The sequence below is a fragment of the Rhinolophus hipposideros genome (assembly GCF_964194185.1).
Source record: "Rhinolophus hipposideros genome assembly, chromosome: 2".
NCBI lineage: Eukaryota > Metazoa > Chordata > Mammalia > Chiroptera > Rhinolophidae > Rhinolophus > Rhinolophus hipposideros.
In genome coordinates, this window is record NC_138048.1 from 40907277 (window position 1) to 40926002 (window position 18726).

The 18726-nt window shown below is 48.0% G+C and overlaps 1 protein-coding gene across 3 annotated transcripts in view; it reads left to right on the forward strand.

Annotated features, from left to right (window-relative positions):
- The window catches only part of BOC (BOC cell adhesion associated, oncogene regulated), a 74662-nt gene that overhangs the window by 43852 nt on the left and 12084 nt on the right, over nucleotides 1-18726 (forward strand). For all 3 annotated transcript variants that reach the window (XM_081080330.1, XM_081080332.1, XM_081080331.1), the window contains exons 4-8: nucleotides 12255-12401; nucleotides 14341-14484; nucleotides 16011-16304; nucleotides 16665-16937; nucleotides 18044-18348. In XM_081080330.1, the coding sequence (XP_080936456.1) occupies nucleotides 12255-12401; nucleotides 14341-14484; nucleotides 16011-16304; nucleotides 16665-16937; nucleotides 18044-18348 (1163 nt within the window). The remainder of the gene's footprint in view (nucleotides 1-12254; nucleotides 12402-14340; nucleotides 14485-16010; nucleotides 16305-16664; nucleotides 16938-18043; nucleotides 18349-18726) is intronic.

The window sequence follows — 18726 nt, forward strand, 5'->3', positions numbered from 1 at the left end:
ATTCTATATCTGGGAATTTTAGTCCTCAAGCTAATATGACGTCTTAAGCTGATGCTGGTTTAATTGAGAGCGGATCTTTAATCCCTCCTTAAGGCATTTAAGCACTAAGACCAGGCACGTACTCCCAAATTATCCTCTCTCTGGCATCAGGGATCAGAAGGTGAGGCAGCTGACAGGAAAGGAAGGAGTTCCCCTTTAGCAGCTGTCTCCATGGTTCTGTGACTTTGAGGAGAGGTCAGAAGGTGACAGGAGCCCTTTGTTACCATAATTTAACCCATGAATTAAAGGAAGGTCCAAACTGGTAATAATGGGAAAAAATAAGAAACTGGGAGGAAAAAAAAGAAGATCCAGAGTTTGTTTTAACTCTGCCACTTTAAGACTTAACATGATTTTGGGCAAATCACTTAATCTCTCAGATTGCCACAACTGTGAAATGAGCACAGTAATAATTACAAGTCTCGTGGGTTTTTTGAGGGGATCAAATGAAAGGATACGTGACAGCATTTTATAAATTCCAGGCTTGATTCATTCACCCATTTGGTCAACAAACATTTGTGTAGCGTTTTCTTGCAGTTGTCTCCGGAGCCTGTGTTCATGCCTGAGGCACCCTACTCCATTCTGGAGCAGCTTCTAGGAAGCCAGAGTTCAGGGGGTGGCAAAGCTTCCAACCACAGCCAGAGCCAAGAGAGAGGACTGGCTTGTTAGAAAGACCTAACCCATTTCCTATGGATGTCTTAGTTCCCTATATACACCTGTTCTCCCACCCAGAGTCTCATCTCCCATCTGCCTTTCAGAGCAGCCCACGGTGTCACTGGAGCCCACAGAGCTGCCCATTTATACCTCTGTTGGTTCACTGCAGTTCATTCTTCCAACCAGACAGTCATTGGTTTGCACTGGCAGGCTGAGCTGACCCTGGCCCTCAGCATGGTGAATTCCACAGACAGAAGCCATGTGCTTTTGGCTCAGCTCCCCCCAACTCTGATTCCCATCAGACACTTCCTTAAGGTCTTCTAGGTTCTGACCCTGAAATAGAATAGGCCATTAAGGACCACTGTAGACATTTTAAAATATTTCTAGCCTTCTTTATCCCTGTTTTAGTAAAGGTTTTCCAAAAAACAGCAGAACCAATATATATATGGAGAGGGAGAGAAAGGGAGAAAGAGAAAGGAAAAAAGAGAGGGTAGGGGAAGAGAGAGAGGAGGCTGGTACATCCAAAATCCTTAGGGAAGCCAGCAGGCTGGAGATTCCATGAGTCCCACTTGGGACATGGCAAACCATCTGTTTTCCAGCGCTGGGTTCAATAGTTGTATGTGTTAGAGACTGGTGTCCTGAGAATTGGGAGTGTTTAGAATTTCCAACAGAGCACAGTGAGACCTAGTCCCAGCCGTTGAGGATCTCGTAGTCTAATGGAGAAGATGGACTGCAGTAACATGTTAGCCATAAAGCAGGCCAGACCCATGAGTTGCCTCACAGAGATGGAAACAGATTTTAGTGGGAGCTCAGGCAAACAGTGAGTTCAGGTGAACTGTGATTCAACTTGGGGATTGAGGAAGACTTGGAGGTAAGCCTTGAAGCATGTATGGGGGACAACCTTTATCTCGAATTTTTTAAGTCCCCAATACTTTCCTCAGACCTTCAACAACTAAACACAACTGTACTTAGACCTAAGCCCAGTGCAGTTTCTGGGATGGTGCAGATACTTCCATAGTGAGTCTAATTTCTAGTGAGATATTTCCTTGGTGAGTTCAATCAAATCCTGAATGTAATCAGTTGATTGCCTCTCTCTTGCTACCCATCCTATTCCCCGCTTTCTCCCATTTCTCGCTGTTTCTCTTCTTTTCGAGAATGTACCTTTTGTGATTAAGAAAGGAAACCTTAGAGTGTTTTGTTTTGTTTTGTTTTGTTTTGTTGTTTTTTCCCAATACCACCTCTCTCCCTGTCTGGTTCAGTCAGGCAATGACTCCTTGACAGAACAAGAAGGAACCATTCGTTCCAAATTGGAAAAACATTTGTTGTTGGCTTGGACGTCTCAGGGAATCCTGTGCAAGCCTTTTGCTTTGGGATGAAGGGGGGTGGTGGCAATGGGAAGAAGTGTTGAAGGAGAAAAGAAAACACAGGTGGCTTCCTGAGCTGCCCCAGAGGGGAAGAGTGTCTGCAGCTGAAAGCTGGGGCTGGAGATACCCTCCAGGCTGAGTGGGAGTCCACTTTGCTTGGAGAGACAGCTCCACGTGGGGGTATGGAGTTGGAAAAGGTAAACTAGCTTGAGCTTAAACTTTAGCTGCTTTGTACCGTAAGTTTTGTGTATTTTATTTTGCCAGTTGGGCAAGAAAATTGTTGAGAGATAGCTTAGACCCAAAATGTGTTAACCAACTTGAAATCTAAATAGCAAATGACTTACAGCTTTAGGCCAAAATCATACTAATCCTTTTTGTTTTCCACTGGCTACAAGCAGAAATTCACACCTCACAAGAATTTCCCCTGATAGTCTGGTGAAATCTTCAGATAACACTGGCAATACTAATCCCATCAGATCTGGTGCCCAGACAAATGTGTGGTATAAGCTCTGCTTAGGGCATTTGGGCAGTAAGGGTCTGCCCTAAAAAGCCAGAGTTCCAATTCTCTATTTAGTAATGGTCATCAGAGGAAGACCTCAAATCCATGGAGCATCTTCTACCAAGGACACGCTTAGAACTCTTAATAAACCCCACTCTTCTCCTCCATCTATTCTTTGCACATAGAACCACATGCTTAAAGAAAATCCTAGGTCCGTTTTCTAAGCTAAGGGACCACCTAGTGTGTTAAGCAGAATTATAGATTCAGTGAACCAGAACATTTTGAGAAGCCTTTGGCACAGGAAGATGAGGGAAAATGAGGGAAGGATTACAGCAGTGTGCCCTTATCAGCAATTTCACTTTCCATGGTTTTAGTTACCCACGGTCAACTGCAGTCCAAAAATATTAAATGGAAAAATTCCAGAAATAATTCATAAGTTGAGCACTGTTCAGAGTAGCGTGATGAAATCTCACGCCGTCCCATTCCACACTGCCCTCATCATGAGTCAGCCCTTTTTCCAGCAGATCCACGCCACTAGTCACTTAGTGTCAGTTATCAGATTGACTGTCATGATATCCCAATGCTTGTGTCGAAGTAACCCTTATTTTAGCTAATAATGCTACATTCACATAACTTTGATCACAGCATGTTATAATTGTTCTATTTGATTAGTTATTGTCATTAATCTCTCATGGTGCCTAATTTATAAATTCAGCTTTCATAGATATGTATGTACGGTCATGCACCATTTAACGACAGGGCTACTTGCTGAGAAATGTGTCATTAGGTGATTTCATCATTGTTCAAACATCACAGAGGGCACTTACGCAAACCTAGTGGGGTAGCCTATTGCACACCTAGGCTACGTGGCGTAGCCTATTATTTCCAGGCTACAAGCCTGTACAGAATGTTACTGTACAAAACAACACAAGGTTAAACTAAGCACAAGAGAAAATAACGCAGCTAAGAGACGTGTAAACACAGGATGTAGGAGGCTGCTGCTGGCGTAACACAGCACACTGTTTACGGGAACTTTTTTATAAGTAGAAAGAGTACACTAAAACAACCATAAAAAGTATAGTATAGTAAATACTAAATCAGTAACGTAGTTGTTTATTATCATCATCAAGTATTATGCACTGTACATAATTGTGTGTGCTACACTTTTATACGACTGGCAACGCAGTAGGTTTGTTTACACCCGCATCACCACAAACACGTGAGTAATGCCTTGTGCTGTGACATGACAGCTACAGTGTCACTAGGTGATAGAATTTTTCAGCTTCATTATAATCTTATGGGACCCCTGTCATACATGCACTCCGTCATTGACTGAAACGTCATTATGTGGCACGTGGCTGTATAGGTAAAAACATAGTGTAAATAGAGTTCAGCACTATCTGTGGGTTCAGGCATCCACGGGAACTTGGGGTCTGGGGACATATCCCCCCATGGATGGGGAGACTACTATAATTAGCTTGCTTGAAATCACTGGAATCCTTTACGAAACATGGTGCAAGATGATTCCTTTAAAATGAAAAAGAATCAAGAGAGCAAATGAGTCCCATGGCTCCCCCTTTTCTGTGTGTGGGAAAGTGTAGGGATTTCTGCTTTGACCTTGGTTTTAGACTTTCAACCATTTTTTGAAATCTGGTAATAACCCCACGAACTACAGAGTCTGTCCTGCAAGTGGGACAGATGCTCACATCTAAGATAAAGGACTGTCTCTTAGTATTGGAGAAAGAAACGTAAGCAAAAGGAAAAAAAAGCGTGCTGATGAAAGAACAGCATTTTTTTTTTTCTGTAGGGAAAATTGTTTAATTTTGAGTGACTATGCTATCTACTCTTCTACTTGAAAACATTTGAAGACTCCAGGAATCACAGAATAAGACTCAGACTGTAGCGTGCTACTGAAGCCTGTCTCCGAACCCCACCTCCCACTCCAGACCCAGCAAACTTTGCCGATTCTCAACTTATCTTGCACTTTTTCCTTGATTTTGGAATGGTGTCCATCTGCCTGCAGCATAATCTTTTCCACTCCCTTCCCCAGAAAGTTCCCACCTCCCTTGGGTTAATGAACGTCTTCTCAATTTTCAAGAGCCACGTGTCTTTTCCTCTAGGAATCTTTTCCTGCCCCTCTCAACTTCCCAAGTGTCTGGAGTAGGGTCTCAGCTTCTAGTCCTCACCATTCTGGGTTTATTCCGATAGCCCTCTCCTGCCCTCTCTCGCCTGGAGGGCAGGAATGTTGACATTCATCTCTGTGACCACAATGCTCTCCACAGAGCCTGGCACATTGTAGACCTTCAGTGAATGTCTGGAAAAAAGAAGACTCCAGATAAAATGTCTGAAGTCTGAAAGATCAAAAAGGGCATGCAGGAGATGAACAAAGCTTTCTTCACCAAGTCTGATATCTTGAACATTTTAAGGAAGTAAATAAGAAAGGATGAAGCAAGAACTCAGAATATAAACAGGTTAAGATATAAAGAGATTCAAGAAGGGTTTAGAAAAACTGATGGATAAGAGCAACCTAACAGGCTATATAAAAGAAATTGAGATGTTCCAATTAACCTTTGGAAACTTTGAAGGGAGATGCCAGTGAAATGTGGCTCCATATCCTACCAGATAACTCAGGGGACACTGTTAGAGATAGTGGGTGGCAGTAGCCACCATTGCTTTAGGAATATATAGTTCCCAGGTGTGTGGCAGAAAAAGTGGGAACCACTGTGGGCCCCACTAGCCTTGGGATGGTGCCCTTCCTCTCCCAATTCTGTTTCTAAAGGCACGCTGAAGTGCTCATCTCCATTCTTTGTCTAAGTGCCTTGGCCTCCCTTGTCTGTCCTCTCTCTCTTCCTGTACAGGCTGCCTGCCTGCCAAAGACTGTGCCGGGATTCGGCTCTGGCTCTGATGAGTCCAGACCACCAGGATTCACATTAATTTTCCCATTGCTAAAGTTTATATTGGGTTGATCAGAGAAATATGTGTGATGTGGGTTGCTGGCAAGTAAATCTTTTTTTTTCCTCCTTCTCTCTTTTTTCAGTTTTTTTTTTTCCTCAAACCATTTCATTCCTTCCTCTGGTCCAAAAGAAACTCCCCACTTGTGCTAACCAGCCCTACCTCACAGCAACACTGAAGTCAGATAAACGAGATGGTCTACAGACATCTTTTCTGTTCATCTGGCTGCCAGACTCGGAGGAGACATGGCTCCCATCCTTGATTTGTCTTTAAGGATTCATCACATTTCTCCTTCTCTTCTTATGTCTTTTTTTTTTTTTTAATATTTTAATTGGTTTAAGCTAAGACATTCCTGAAGCATTAGGCCACTTTATTGCAAATCATTTCATGACATTACAAACTAGTTTCTTTTTATTTTTCCTCCTGCGTCCTCTTCCACATCTCCCTTTATGACATCTCTCCTCCCCTGCCCACCTCCTGTTGTGACTTTGATCTTCTGCCCTCATCCCCCTGGCTCTTGAATCTCTTCTCCACCCTCAGCTTTCTACCGTGGCTCCTCAAGTCTGGGTGCAAAACCTTACCTCAACTGAAAGGAAAAGAAACACAAGATTTAACAACTAATGTGTTTGGCATCTGCAAAGGTTTTCTTTTTCCCCCCATGGAAACTTCTTTATTTAAATAAAAGCAAGCGTGCTTTATTTCAATCAGAAAGTGTGTTGGAGAAATTTTATGTCATGTTTCCATGGCTGTCAGGACAGCACTTTGGAGCCAAAATTATTTGTGCAATTGAACAGGCAGAAAAAAATCCCAAAGAGTAAACATATTTATCCACTCCCCCTGCCTGTGAAGGGAGGATTCCTCGCTCTGCCAATCCCCCTTTCTAAGTTTTGCTGGAGATCGACATGACCTAACCCACGCTGGAATGCTGGTGGAGGTGGTAAGGACTGTGCTTGGGGACACTGCTCTTGTGAATTGTCCCCTGCCTTGTGTGCTGTTTTTGTCTGTCTTGCCTATTAGATTAAAGCTTACGGACTATACCTTTGTCTTCTTGGTATCTTCTTCAGTGTCTGGCATAATAGATTATTCTTCAGCTCCTGGCTGGCTGAATAAAATACCATTCCTGGAGGAACAGTATTGTACCGAATGCTGACTACAGTATATCCTGATTTTGCCCAGCCTTGTGGGCGACAGTGGGGTTTGGTTTCAGTGGTTTGTGTGCCAGGGCTACAGACTGGCAAAAGGCTTAGTCACTACCCAGACCGCGCCGTTTCTGAGAGGCTTGCCCATCCCACAGCAAACCCCCTCAGCTCACCAGGCACCAGGCTTTCTGACCTAATGAAAGCACCGTCAGGCTCCAGTGTCTACTCTGCTTCTGTAATTGGTCCACTTGCAGAGCACTTTCTTTCAAAGGACTAATCTTGGGGTCATGCCAAGCCATGGTTCCTCAAGTGACTCGGAGGTAGAGAGCAGTGTTTATTCTCTGCCCATCAGTGAAGCAGTTTGGGACAAAGGAGAACCCCTGCGTTGCCAGAGGCCACACAGGGAATCGGTGCCAAGGACCCTTCATCTTCCCCGACCCCATCTCCAAGTCCATCTGTAGAGCAGTGAGCTTCAGGCTCTGCCAGAGAAGGTTCGTAGGAGCTTTGCTTCCCTTGCACCTTTACCATCATTCAAAAAGGGGCCTAAGATGCAGGGCCCCAGGGTCAGCATGCCACTGAGGACTGCTCCATTTCAGCAAAGTCTCTCTATGCTTTGTAACATTGGCCCAGCTGCGGCAAGCCACCAGAAGGACAAGTTGAGGCTTAGGTGCCACACGAGGTGCTTGGGTGCCAGGAGAGGTAGGGAGCAGAATTATCAGTCAGCCCAGAAACTTGCCAATGGCCGTGAGGCCCTCCCAGCAGCATTGCCAGGGCAGCCCACTGCAGTGCCCACACAATCTGGTGGGTCCCATCCAAACCTCAGCAGATGAGTGCAGGCTTGTTCTGTGATTCCTGGGAACAGGCAGAAGGGGAGGACATGAGAAAGGCCTGGATGGGTAGAAAGTCAATTTTTTTTTTAAGCATTCAGCTGAGCCTGTGGAGATGGGGGTACGGTAACTCCACGCAGCCTCCAGCTGAAGGTGCCATCTTACCTGATAACTAAACAGAATTGAACTTTGATTTGCAGCCTGAGTACTCACAGAGAAGAGGGTGGAATGAGGAAACTCCTTGAAAGTGATTAAGTGTATGGATTACACTGGGGCACACTCTGCTGAGGCACCATGTACCCTGTAACTGGATGTGTAAATTCTATGAAAATCAGGGGGAGGAGCCTATAATTAAGAGTTGACAGTTTTACGTTATGCGAATGCATGAACATACACCAAATTGTGTAATTTAATTTATAGCTCTACTGAGAGTTTTAATAAATAAAGGAAGAACCGAGGCTAGAAGGTAGTGAGACAGAAATTCAAAAGGGGCTCAAGATAGGACTTGTTAATTTGTAGATTTGCAGATGATCCTGGTGATGGCGGCAACATCGATCTGCCTCTGTCTTTTATTTGTAACCCCCCCACCATGGCCCAGCAAAGAAAGTAGGTTTCTGATGTACCCTGTAAATGTGAAGAGGGAACACAACACATCACATGATTTGTGAACAAATTCCATATATCCCATGTCCCACCGAAGTGATATATTAGAAAATACATGTTCCCTTAAGAAAACTGAGCTTTTAGAAGGCAACTGAGCTGGGTTCTGTTTGAAGCCTAAACTATTGTAGGCTTTCTCAGCACAAAGTTCTGTGACAAGTAAGGAAGGTCCGTAAACTCCAAGATGGCGCCACTGACCAGGGCTTTTGACCAACTGAGAGTTGAGAACCAGCAAGAATGAGCCTATTGGTATTTGATTAGTAGGGACAAGTTAATAAAATAGCTGGAAGAATACACAAAGAGAGGATGTGAAAGAGGGGTCTGAGGGAAGGTAAGAGGATTAAAGCTGCAAAAACATTCCACTAATGGATTTCTCAAACACACAAGCCAACAGGCAAGGGCAGGTGTCCTGTCAAACCATTTCCCCGTGAAACCTGATCCATCATTCTTCCTGGAGGCCTGCTAACTCCATTTGTAACTGAAGGGCCTGCACCTGATTCCCAGGGAGGCTTCCTGAGCAGCCTAGGGACTGGCCAGGAAACCGGGTTTGCAGACAAAGGGGCCTGGGAACAGGCTGGTTTCCTTCACATGCAGCCAACTGGATCTCTGCATCTGCCCGGCCCGGTGGCTGATGAGGCTATTACTGATCATGAAGTCTCCACCCCTCCCTTGCCTCTTTTCTGCCCCAAAAACCCTAGAAAAGGGGGTGCTCTGATTTTCAAATCGTTCATCACTTCATTACTCTGCCTTTGATCCCTTAGTGAAACTCAACTTTTGCTCTGGCAGCCAAATTGGGAGTTTGTCTAGTGAAGCAACAGCTAAAGCTTAAGCTTAGGTGGCCCAAGGAGGGGACAGCGCCAAGGACCAATGGCTGCTTATTTGTTTTAAGGCCAGGAAGACTCGCCTGCCAGTCGACACTTGTGGGGAGCTGGACGTCCAGCTGGGGTGTCCTTGGTCCTGCTTGCATGGGCTGTTGTATTGTACACATGTTGGCATCAGATGAGAGGAGAGGGGCTGTCTGGCCTCATGGCTGACCGGTGCCTGGCTTTTTGTGTGTCCCTCCCTCACCCCTCCCCCACCCCTCCACTGCACAGCCTTCTGTCTCCAGTCCAGCAGTTGTCAGAGGGTACAGAAGTAGCCAAGAAAGCTTTGAGAGGGGCATAGAGGTTCTAATATTGGGTGGGTGAGGTGGGTGCATGGGGGACTGCATGCTTCCTGCCTGGATAAACCCTCAGTTACAACGTGGCAGGAGCCCGGAGCCATTACGGTAGACGTGGCATTCTGGTGCCAAACTCTTTTCAGTTGCTCACATCTTTCTTGCAAAATGATCTGTTAGGTTTAAGTATATTCCTGCTTGAGGCACATTTCCTTGGAATGAGGCAAAGAAAAGGGGGAGGGTGGAAAAAAAAAAAAAACCTCTTGGTATAGTTTTAGATTTATCATCAGACCATTGAAGAGAGTACTTCTCAGGGATGGAGGAATTTTCCAGAGGCCCCTGAGCTTACAAGGCTCACAGCTCACATTGAGGGGAGCCTCCTGACTTGGCAAGTACAGTGTGCACTGTGCTGAGGAAGGTTAAAGCCTTTTTTAAGTGCATTGCTTTTGAGAGCAGTTAGCAGTGTTTAGCTCGAGCACGTTGAGCACAGGTAATCCACACTTTCCCATAGCCCGCATCTTCCTCCTCTCTGAGAGAAAACACATTCGATGTGTTGGCTGAGAGGCTCTGCCAGGACTGGACTATGTAATTTGTGGGCCCCAGTGCAAAATGAAAATGTGGAGTCTCTTGTTCAAACATTAAGAATTTAAGATGGTGACAGCAGAGCATTAAACCAAGCATTGGCCCCTTCCAAGCAAGGAGCCCTGTGCCACTGCACTGGTTGCATGCCCATGAAATGGGCCTGGAGCTGAGCCTTCCAAACTGTTCATTCAACAAGGATTTAGTGAGCATTGGCTATATGCTAAATCCTGTGCAGTGAAGCTTGGGGTTGGGAATGTGGAGTGAAAAATTAATAGGCTGCCCATTAGGAATTAATTCAGTTAGGGTCAGGTATCACACACACAAAATTAAATAATGGCAAGATAATTCTTTAAAAGTCCAAAAGGCCCTACACCCACTCAAAGGAAGGAATTCATGAGCAATCTTACCTTAACCCACAGGCATCACTTGGTCAGCCTGGAAAGTGAAATGGAGCAGTAGAAATGAATCAGACAGTCATTGTTTTTGCCACAACACTCCACAACCAGCATGTATTTCTTACTCCATATGTATTAGACTCTGGAAATAACCTCTCAAGAAACATTCTATTTTCCAAATAGCCACACTTAGGTAGAAGGTTGGACACACTTGGATATAAGGTTCGTAGAAAATTTGTTGTGCTAGGGCCTTATCATTGAGTTCACAATGTAGACCAAACTCATCTAGCAAATCTGAGTTCACAGGCAACATAAATGGGCATCTTGTCCCTGATTAAGGGGCCCAGCTCCAAATAGTCATTCATTCAGTCATTTCAGTCATTCAACATGTACTGAGTGTTTACTCGGGCCAGCTCTCTGGGTTAGGTTCAGAAGACACACACACACACGCACACGCACACGCACACTCACACACACACACACATACACACACACACACACACACACACACACACATGATTTGCTCCCTACTACTAAAAAGTTCACAATCTGATATTGTAACCAAAGGGACAGTGATCCTCTCATAGAAACAAAAAGGCTCTCTTGCCCAGGCTTGGCTTGACAGAGAGCTTCTGGAAAATTCTATTAAGTGGGAACCTCTGACCTCACTGAGGGCCTCAATCACCCAGCTCTCCTTTGGTGATAGTAGTTTATTTTTGGTGACTATCTCCTTTGTGAGAAACCTGACTTCCCCCGCTCCTGTTGCCTTCTCTGGGTCCCCAGTGGAAACAACAGCATAGCCAGGTTGGGTCTTGCAGTGGAATTGCAGTAAGCTCTGACGGTATCAGTTCTCAGGTGCTGAGCAGAATTTGATGTGGTCAACAATCGGCGAGGATGCTTCCAGGGTGTTTCTAGGTACCTTTATGAAGAGGGTGTCTAAGTAAATATTTTCATCTCACTCATCTTACTTTTCATTAGTTTTATTTCCTCTCTTAAGTTAAATTCAGCTACAATTCTGAAAACCAAATTTGGAATGCGGTTTTGTTGCACAAATGGCCCTTTCTGTTCAGCAATATCAGTGATTCGGCTCCTACAAAGAGAGTTGTGTTGTTTGGACTGTTGGATTGTTTGGGAAACGGCCTGAATTTGTTCCAGATGGATCTCCATCCTCTCCCAGTTTAGATCCCAGTCTTCCTGCCACCGTGCCAAGCCAGGAATGACATCCACCATACTTCCAGGGACTGAAGCCTGGTGTCAGGACACTTTGCTCCCCCATTATCCATTGCCATTAAGCCACAGAAAGGAGAGCCCTCTTTGCCTTCGAAAACCCTTAGAGCATCCATCTCACCCATGGGTGACCCCCACCTCACCCACGAAAAGGATTATCCTTTCTGGATAAAGGATTATGACGTAGAGTATAGCTCCTGGGTAGCAGGAATTGGCCTTCTGGTTATAACCATGGCTGCTGGCAATTGGATGGAATCTCAGGCCTGTCACTTTTCATTGTGGATGTCTGAGAATAACCGGGGAAGGCTATTCTTGATTGAATTGGAGAAAAGACATCAGCATTCTCTTTCATTGTTCCCTTCAGTCTCCATTCACTAAGCTGTGCCAGGACATTTGTGCCTTAACCAAGACCTGGTTCAGCAGGGCCGATGGCCTGGCCAGCGCCCCTCATGTCTCAGTGTAACAGAAGAGGCTGCTCTGCATCACAGGCACCTCCTGGTGGAATTCTCTACACCCACGCCCACCCTGCAGCTTATACATACCAAGCGGAACTCCCATGCAGTGATGAGGGCCACACATTCCATCCTATAAACTTCCATAGACAACAGAAGGCTAGAGAAAGGACCCTGAGAACCCCCAGAGAGCCCCCAGTGAGTGAGCTTCTGCAGCTGTTTGTTGTGACTAAACACACCAGAACACAAGATACAAGCCACCCTAAAACATTGCTTGTCTCGTTCATCAACACCTTCTCTTCTCTCCACAGACCTCCAGGACTTCAAGTTAGATGTGCAGCATGTGATTGAAGTAGATGAGGGGAACACAGCAGTCATTGCCTGCCACCTTCCTGAGAGCCACCCAAAAGCCCAGGTCCGATATAGCGTCAAACAAGAGTGGCTGGAAGCATCCAGAGGTGAGTGAGCAAGCAGCAGGGAAGCTGGCCACCTCTGACCACTGTCCTCCAAACCCCCATCAACAGTGGCTAGTCCCCTCCTCATGCTGCTCAGCTGGCTTCTACTTTGAATGTAGCCTTGTAGGATCCTAAAGAGATTCACTTGCATTATGGAGATCTTCTGCCTTGTCGTGAGGAAATTCTTCATCCTCTTGAGGCCCTGCAAGATGTTGCTGAGCTGTCGCTTTTGATCAGGGCTCTCAGCACAGGGTTCCAGATCCCCTCTCCATGTGAGCTCCCAGCCACCAGGCACACACAGAAAGGCTGCCTGAGGAACCCAGCCATTCCTGCAGCTGCAGGATTCCCTGCTGGGAGGAGGAGCTCAGCCCCACACAGCAGAGCATTCTTTTTACTGGAACCTGAGTTTTTCCCTCTCCCCATTTTCCCGGAAATGCAGCTATCTCAGCTGCATATCCAGCTATTACTCCTTCCTGCTCAGGCCACAGCGGGTATGTCAGCTAGTCCAGGGGAGGCCAAGCTTTGGTCCAGAGAGTTCCAGTGGGGAGAAGAAATGTCTCTCAAGACATAGCTTCATCCACAACTGACCCTACACTCAAGGCCAAGTAGAACCTACTTGACTGGTAGGCCAAGTAGAGTAGACTCAAGGCCAAGTAGAACCTCCTTTGCCTGCCCGGAAGCTGAACGCCATCCCAGTCCCTTCCCCCTGGTGGCTTGCAGGAATGAGCATCCCGTCTCCCACACATGCAGCCCACAGCTCAAAATATACCTTTTAAAATATCCTATAGATTTTAAAATATTTTTATTAATTTTTTTCTGGTTGTGAAAGGAATATATGTTCACGCAGAAAATACAGAAAACTGTTTTGAAAAGGTATAATAAAAACCCTAATCCTGCCCCTCAGAAATAACTGGTGACTGAGAGAACATCATTGATTCCTACCATCCTCAGCAGAAGCCAGGCGGTAGTCCCTAGAGGAGTCCTGCCCATTCCACAAAGGTCAAGGGCTTTTCCCATTCTGTCTGGCGTTTGCCTAAGTAGCTCATCCCAGAGGCGGACCAGTAGCAGGTAGGCAGACACCATCATCAGTGAATGCAGAGTTTAGGGACACCATAACTCCCAGAGCAGGCCACCAGAAAGCTCAGAGCTGGTGGCCAGTCCTTTGCCTGCCCGGAAGCTGAACGCCATCCCAGTCACTGGGATATCCCGCGTCTGTGAATCTGTCTCCTGTTGAGAGAAGCTGAACACAGCCTTGGGCCCCCCCTCCTGGCACCCCGATCCAGAAGCAGGCACCGCCTCGCAGGCCAGTGATGCAGAGGAAAGGCCTCGTGTGGCATCATGGAGAGGGCAGGGCTCGGCGGTTAGAATATTCCTCCCTGGTTGCAGATATTCAGTAGTGAGGTGTACCAAAGCTGAGACCATGAGAGACTGATGGGAGGTTCTGAAGTCCAATTCCCTTCCCCCTGGTGGCTTGCAGGAATGAGCATCCCGTCTCCCACACATGCAGCACAGGCGCTGATTCCTTACAATGGTTCTGAAGCAGCACACATTATGCCATGTTAGATGTGAGGACACAGGACCTGCAGGTTAATGACCTTGCTCAAGACGATACAGTTAGTACACAGCAGGTCCAGAGCTTGAGTCCAGGTCTGGCCTAACTCAAATCCTGCTGCCTTTCTACCCTACCCCGGCTTCCTTGTTAGTGCATAATGCTGTTCCACAGACCTATGTGCTAACTGGGGGGAGTTGGTTTCTTAGTTTCATTCCCTGGGTGCAAGGTGTTATGGGAAGAAGACCATTTCAGTTTGGGCTTGTTGGGACTCAAGTGTACAGCTCCTGGCTCCTGCCCTACCTGTCCCTACCCCAACCTTTGTGGGAGCTGTTGGGTGCAGTAGTCTAGGCCCAAACTCATCCCATGTTCCCCTCCCCATTCTTTCCTCAGATAACTACCTAATCATGCCGTCAGGGAACCTCCAGATTGTGAACGCCAGCCAGGAGGACGAGGGGATGTACAAGTGTGCCGCCTACAACCCAGTGACTCAGGAAGTGAAAACCTCAGGCTCCAGTGACAGGCTGCGCGTGCGCCGTAAGGGGCAGGGTCTTGCTGATGGAAAAGGGGGTCTGGGGGTGCCACAGTTCATGGCCCCGCTTTGTGTTCTCCGAGGTGGGAGTGAAGGTTGTTGGGCTCGGACTAGTGGGACATTGAAGACTCAGGACTCCGCAGGGGTCGGGGGTCCTGGGTGGGAAGTCCTGCCCCTCCAGCCAGCCCAAGTGCAGCCTCTCACAACCGATAGCCCTCGCACTTGGCTCAAGCGTATGACTCTGCTTCCTGGTCGTATCGCAGCCTTGTGGGGGACATGCCCTTCCTCCTGCCTCCAGAAAGCTTTCCTTCACTGTGTTACTTCCAGAGTGGGGGATCAGTTGGAATGTGTGGGCTGGGGCAGGACAGTCTGGCACTGAGCCGCTGATAGGATATGTGTAGAAAAGATGATGGTGCATTTGTGCCTATGTGAGGCGGTCAGGTCAGCCTAGTACAAGGCCAGGCTACACCTACTCTGTCCGCTCTGCTGGAGCGTGCCCAACCGCTCCCTCTGGTGAAAATCTGTGGCGTCCCAAAGACTTCCCTGTTTATAGGAAAAGAGCAGCCACCTTTGTTGAGTACCTCCCATGCACCTGGTACTTTTCTGGGCTCCCTGTGTATTCAGCGAAGAGACATTTTCTGTGGAGGTCGGTTTTAGAGTCAGCACCAGAAGCGGATTTGCTTTGAAGTCAATGCAGCACAACTTCAGAGGTCCCTCACTTGCCTCATTCTGTGTCTGTAACTTCGTATTCTGTATTCTTATCAAGCTGTATGATTATCAGGTCTTATACAACCTGGATCTGTCCCTGGTTGGCACATGAAACAGAATCACACAGAGTCAGCATGCTCCATGCAGGGCCCTGAGGAAGGCGGCACATGGGAGAGCAACACATAGTTTTTGATGCAGTCTCTCCCCAACTGTTGAAAAAAAGATTGCTGGTCCCTCAGCTGCGCGCCCGAAGAAGCAGTTGATTGGCTTTGGGAGACCTCCCAATATGAAAAACGCATGTCTTTAAATAATAAGTCCTGCTCAGCTCAGCAAGGCGCTCACTGTGAGATGCTCACACAGTCGGACATACTTGGGAACTGAGACCCACGGTGGGGTGTGGGGGACACCGGGGATCCTTCTCTCCCATCTCATCCTCAGTCTGAGTGCACTTACACACTGAAAGCAAGAAAATTCACCGCACCATGTAAGTTGTTCCTCTGTCCACGCCCCCATCTCTCTCTCTGCCAACGCACAGTTACCTGTACATATGCTGTCTTGACAGTGCTACACTGACTGCATTGCTCTCTCATTTCTTATCATAACAGCTCTCTGCAGAAGCGGTCCTATAAGGAACCCAAGGCCCAGGGGAATTAAGTAACTTGCCCCATTGTATGTAGGTTGTAAGCCCCTGAAGGCTGTTTGATTCCAAATCCGAGCTCTGTGGGCTGCCTCCTGGGGCCAGGTCACCCAAGGCAGGGTGGAGGGGACGCTCTGCACAAAGTCCTGGTCCCACATGCTATCCTTCCCCTGCTCATCCCTCCAGGCTCTACTGCTGAGGCTGCCCGCATCATCTACCCCCCAGAGGCACAGACCATCATTGTTACCAAAGGCCAGAGTCTCATCCTGGAGTGTGTGGCCAGTGGGATCCCACCCCCGCGCGTCACCTGGGCCAAGGATGGTTCCAGTGTCGCTGGCTACAACAAGACGCGCTTCCTGCTGAGCAACCTCCTCATCGATACCACCAGTGAGGAGGATTCGGGGACCTACCGCTGCATGGCTGACAATGGGGTCGGAGAGCCTGGGGCAGCAGTCATCCTCTACAATGTCCAGGTGTTTGGTAAGTGTCTCCTGCAGACCTCCTTTGTCTTCGGTCTGCATGGCCTTTCTAGAAGCTGGTTACCCCAGTCTCAGACGGGTTCACATGCCTTGGGAGCAGTCATGTGCCGAGCGAGTGATGGAGGAGTGCTGAGAGAGGCGGAGATCCTTGGATCCCAGGGACTAGGGTGTACTGGCCTGGTAGCCCTCTCTGTGCCCTTTACTGTCATGACTGATGAAGGAGACATGGGACCTTTCCTTCCCTCTACCAACAGCTACAGGGAAGGAAGGAGCCTTTCCTGACTGCAATCCCCTCCCCAGCCTGTCTGGCCCTGGACGGGAAGACTCAGCCTCTCTCATCCCTATTCTGGTTTCCCGGCAGAACCCCCCGAGGTCACTGTGGAGCTGTCCCAGTTGGTCATCCCATGGGGCCAGAGTGCCAAGCTCACCTGTGACGTGCGTGGGAACCCCCCACCCTCCGTGCTGTGGCTGAGGAATGCTGTGCCCCTCACCTCCAGCCAGCGCCTCCGCCTGTCCCGTCGGGCCCTGCGAGTGGTCAGTGTGGGGCCTGAGGACGAAGGCGTCTACCAGTGCATGGCTGAGAATGAAGTCGGGAGCGCCCATGCTGTGGTCCAGCTCAGGACTGCCCGGCCAGGTGAGAGTGCGGCCCAAGGGCTGAGATTCCAGCTGAATAGTCACAGAACCCTTTTCTCAGATGAAATCCGAAACAGAATCCCAATACAGGACATAGATAAAAGTGGCCTTTAGTTGTCATTTCAAATTTACATGAACTTATTAAAAAGTCAGAAGTGCATATTTTCACCAGTGAAAATGACCAATTTAACTGTTGTAATTTTTTAAATGCCTTTTAATGATTTTGCAGAATCTGTGGGTTTATCGGGTTCCATGGAACCCAGTCTGACCACCATTGCTCTAGCATGAAGAAAAGAGCAAGTGTATGCTTCTCAGCTTGATCCATTTCCATTGACACGTGTCCCGATAGAGCAGTTACTGTGTGCTCGGCACTGGGCTAGGTAATGTAGGGGATGCAGAGAAACATGACAAAGAATGTTCTCATGAAGGAGATAAAATTTCCCAAGGAAATAATTTGAGAAAAATATAATGACGGATAATGAAATGCAGAATCAACATTATCAGGTGCCAAACTCCTATGGTGTAGAGGTCAGGTAGAGGAAAAACCAGTGTTGGCAGAGAAGGTGGATGCTTTCTGAAGGAAGTGTTGCCTCTCCCAGCGTCTCAGATTCTCAGAGGGCACTTACAGTTGGCTTCACTTCTCACATTTCAGGTCAGTGCAGTGGAGTAGGAAAAGGTCCACATTGGGCCATGGTGTTAAGGTCCCACAGTGACGGGACATGCCCCCATCCCCAGCATTAGACATGAGACAGGGCACAGGGTTCCTGCACTTGCTTCCTGCAGCAGCAAGTGGAGATAGTTCACGGAAGACAAGGCTAGTGTGGAGGGAAAGCAAGCAGGTTGCAGAGATGCTTACCTGCCACACCTGGGCCATGGCCAGAAGCCTGGGCATGGAGTTCCAGGCTGTCTTTCTCTCCTGCATGGCCCTCCCTCTTCCCCCAGAGCCTGGCCGTGTGTGGAGTGATCATGTCAGGTCCTGAGCTGAGCGTGCTTCCTGTCCCAGCAGGTTTCTGACTTTTTTTCTCCCCAAGGGCAATAGCTCAGCAGGTGACCAGGAGTCTGTCTAACCCTTCTTCCCTCTCTTCTCTTTCCTGCTTGGTCCTCCAGGCACGACCCCGAGGCCATGGCGGGATACTAAGCTGGACACTGCCACACCTCCCGTGCCACCCTCCAGACCCAGAAGCCCTGACCAGATGCTGAGAGGGCACCCAGGGCTCCCAAGGCCTCTGACATCAGAGCAGCCGGGCATGCAATGCCCTGGAGAAAAAGGGCAGGTGGCTCCCGCCGAGGCACCCATCATCCTCAGCTCACCCCGCACCTCCAAGACTGACTCGTACGAGCTCGTGTGGCGGCCTCGGCACGAGGGTGGCAGCCGGGCACCCATCCTCTACTACGTGGTGAAGCACCGCAAGGTATGGTGCCTGGCATTATGTCCAGGTAGGGGGTCTCTTCCCACTGGCCATCTCCCCTTGAGCTCCTGAGGCCTAGAACAGCAGGCCCCACTGCTGATCACAACCCTCTGTCTCCTTCTGTGTCCTTTCCTACCACCTCCCAGAAGCAGGCTGTGTTGGGCATTTGGAACCCTAAGAGGCCCCTGTGTTTGCCTTCAGGTCTGAGCTCCATGCACTGGTTTCCCAGAAGCTAACACCACCAGCTCCGAGAACCAGAGGAGACTTAACAGTCTCCCTGTTAGCCGTCACCTGTCCTCTCCTCTTCCCTCTGTCGTTTGTTGTTGATGTTTTGTTTCGTTTTGTTTTTTAGCCAAAGTAAGCTCTGCTGGGTACATACCT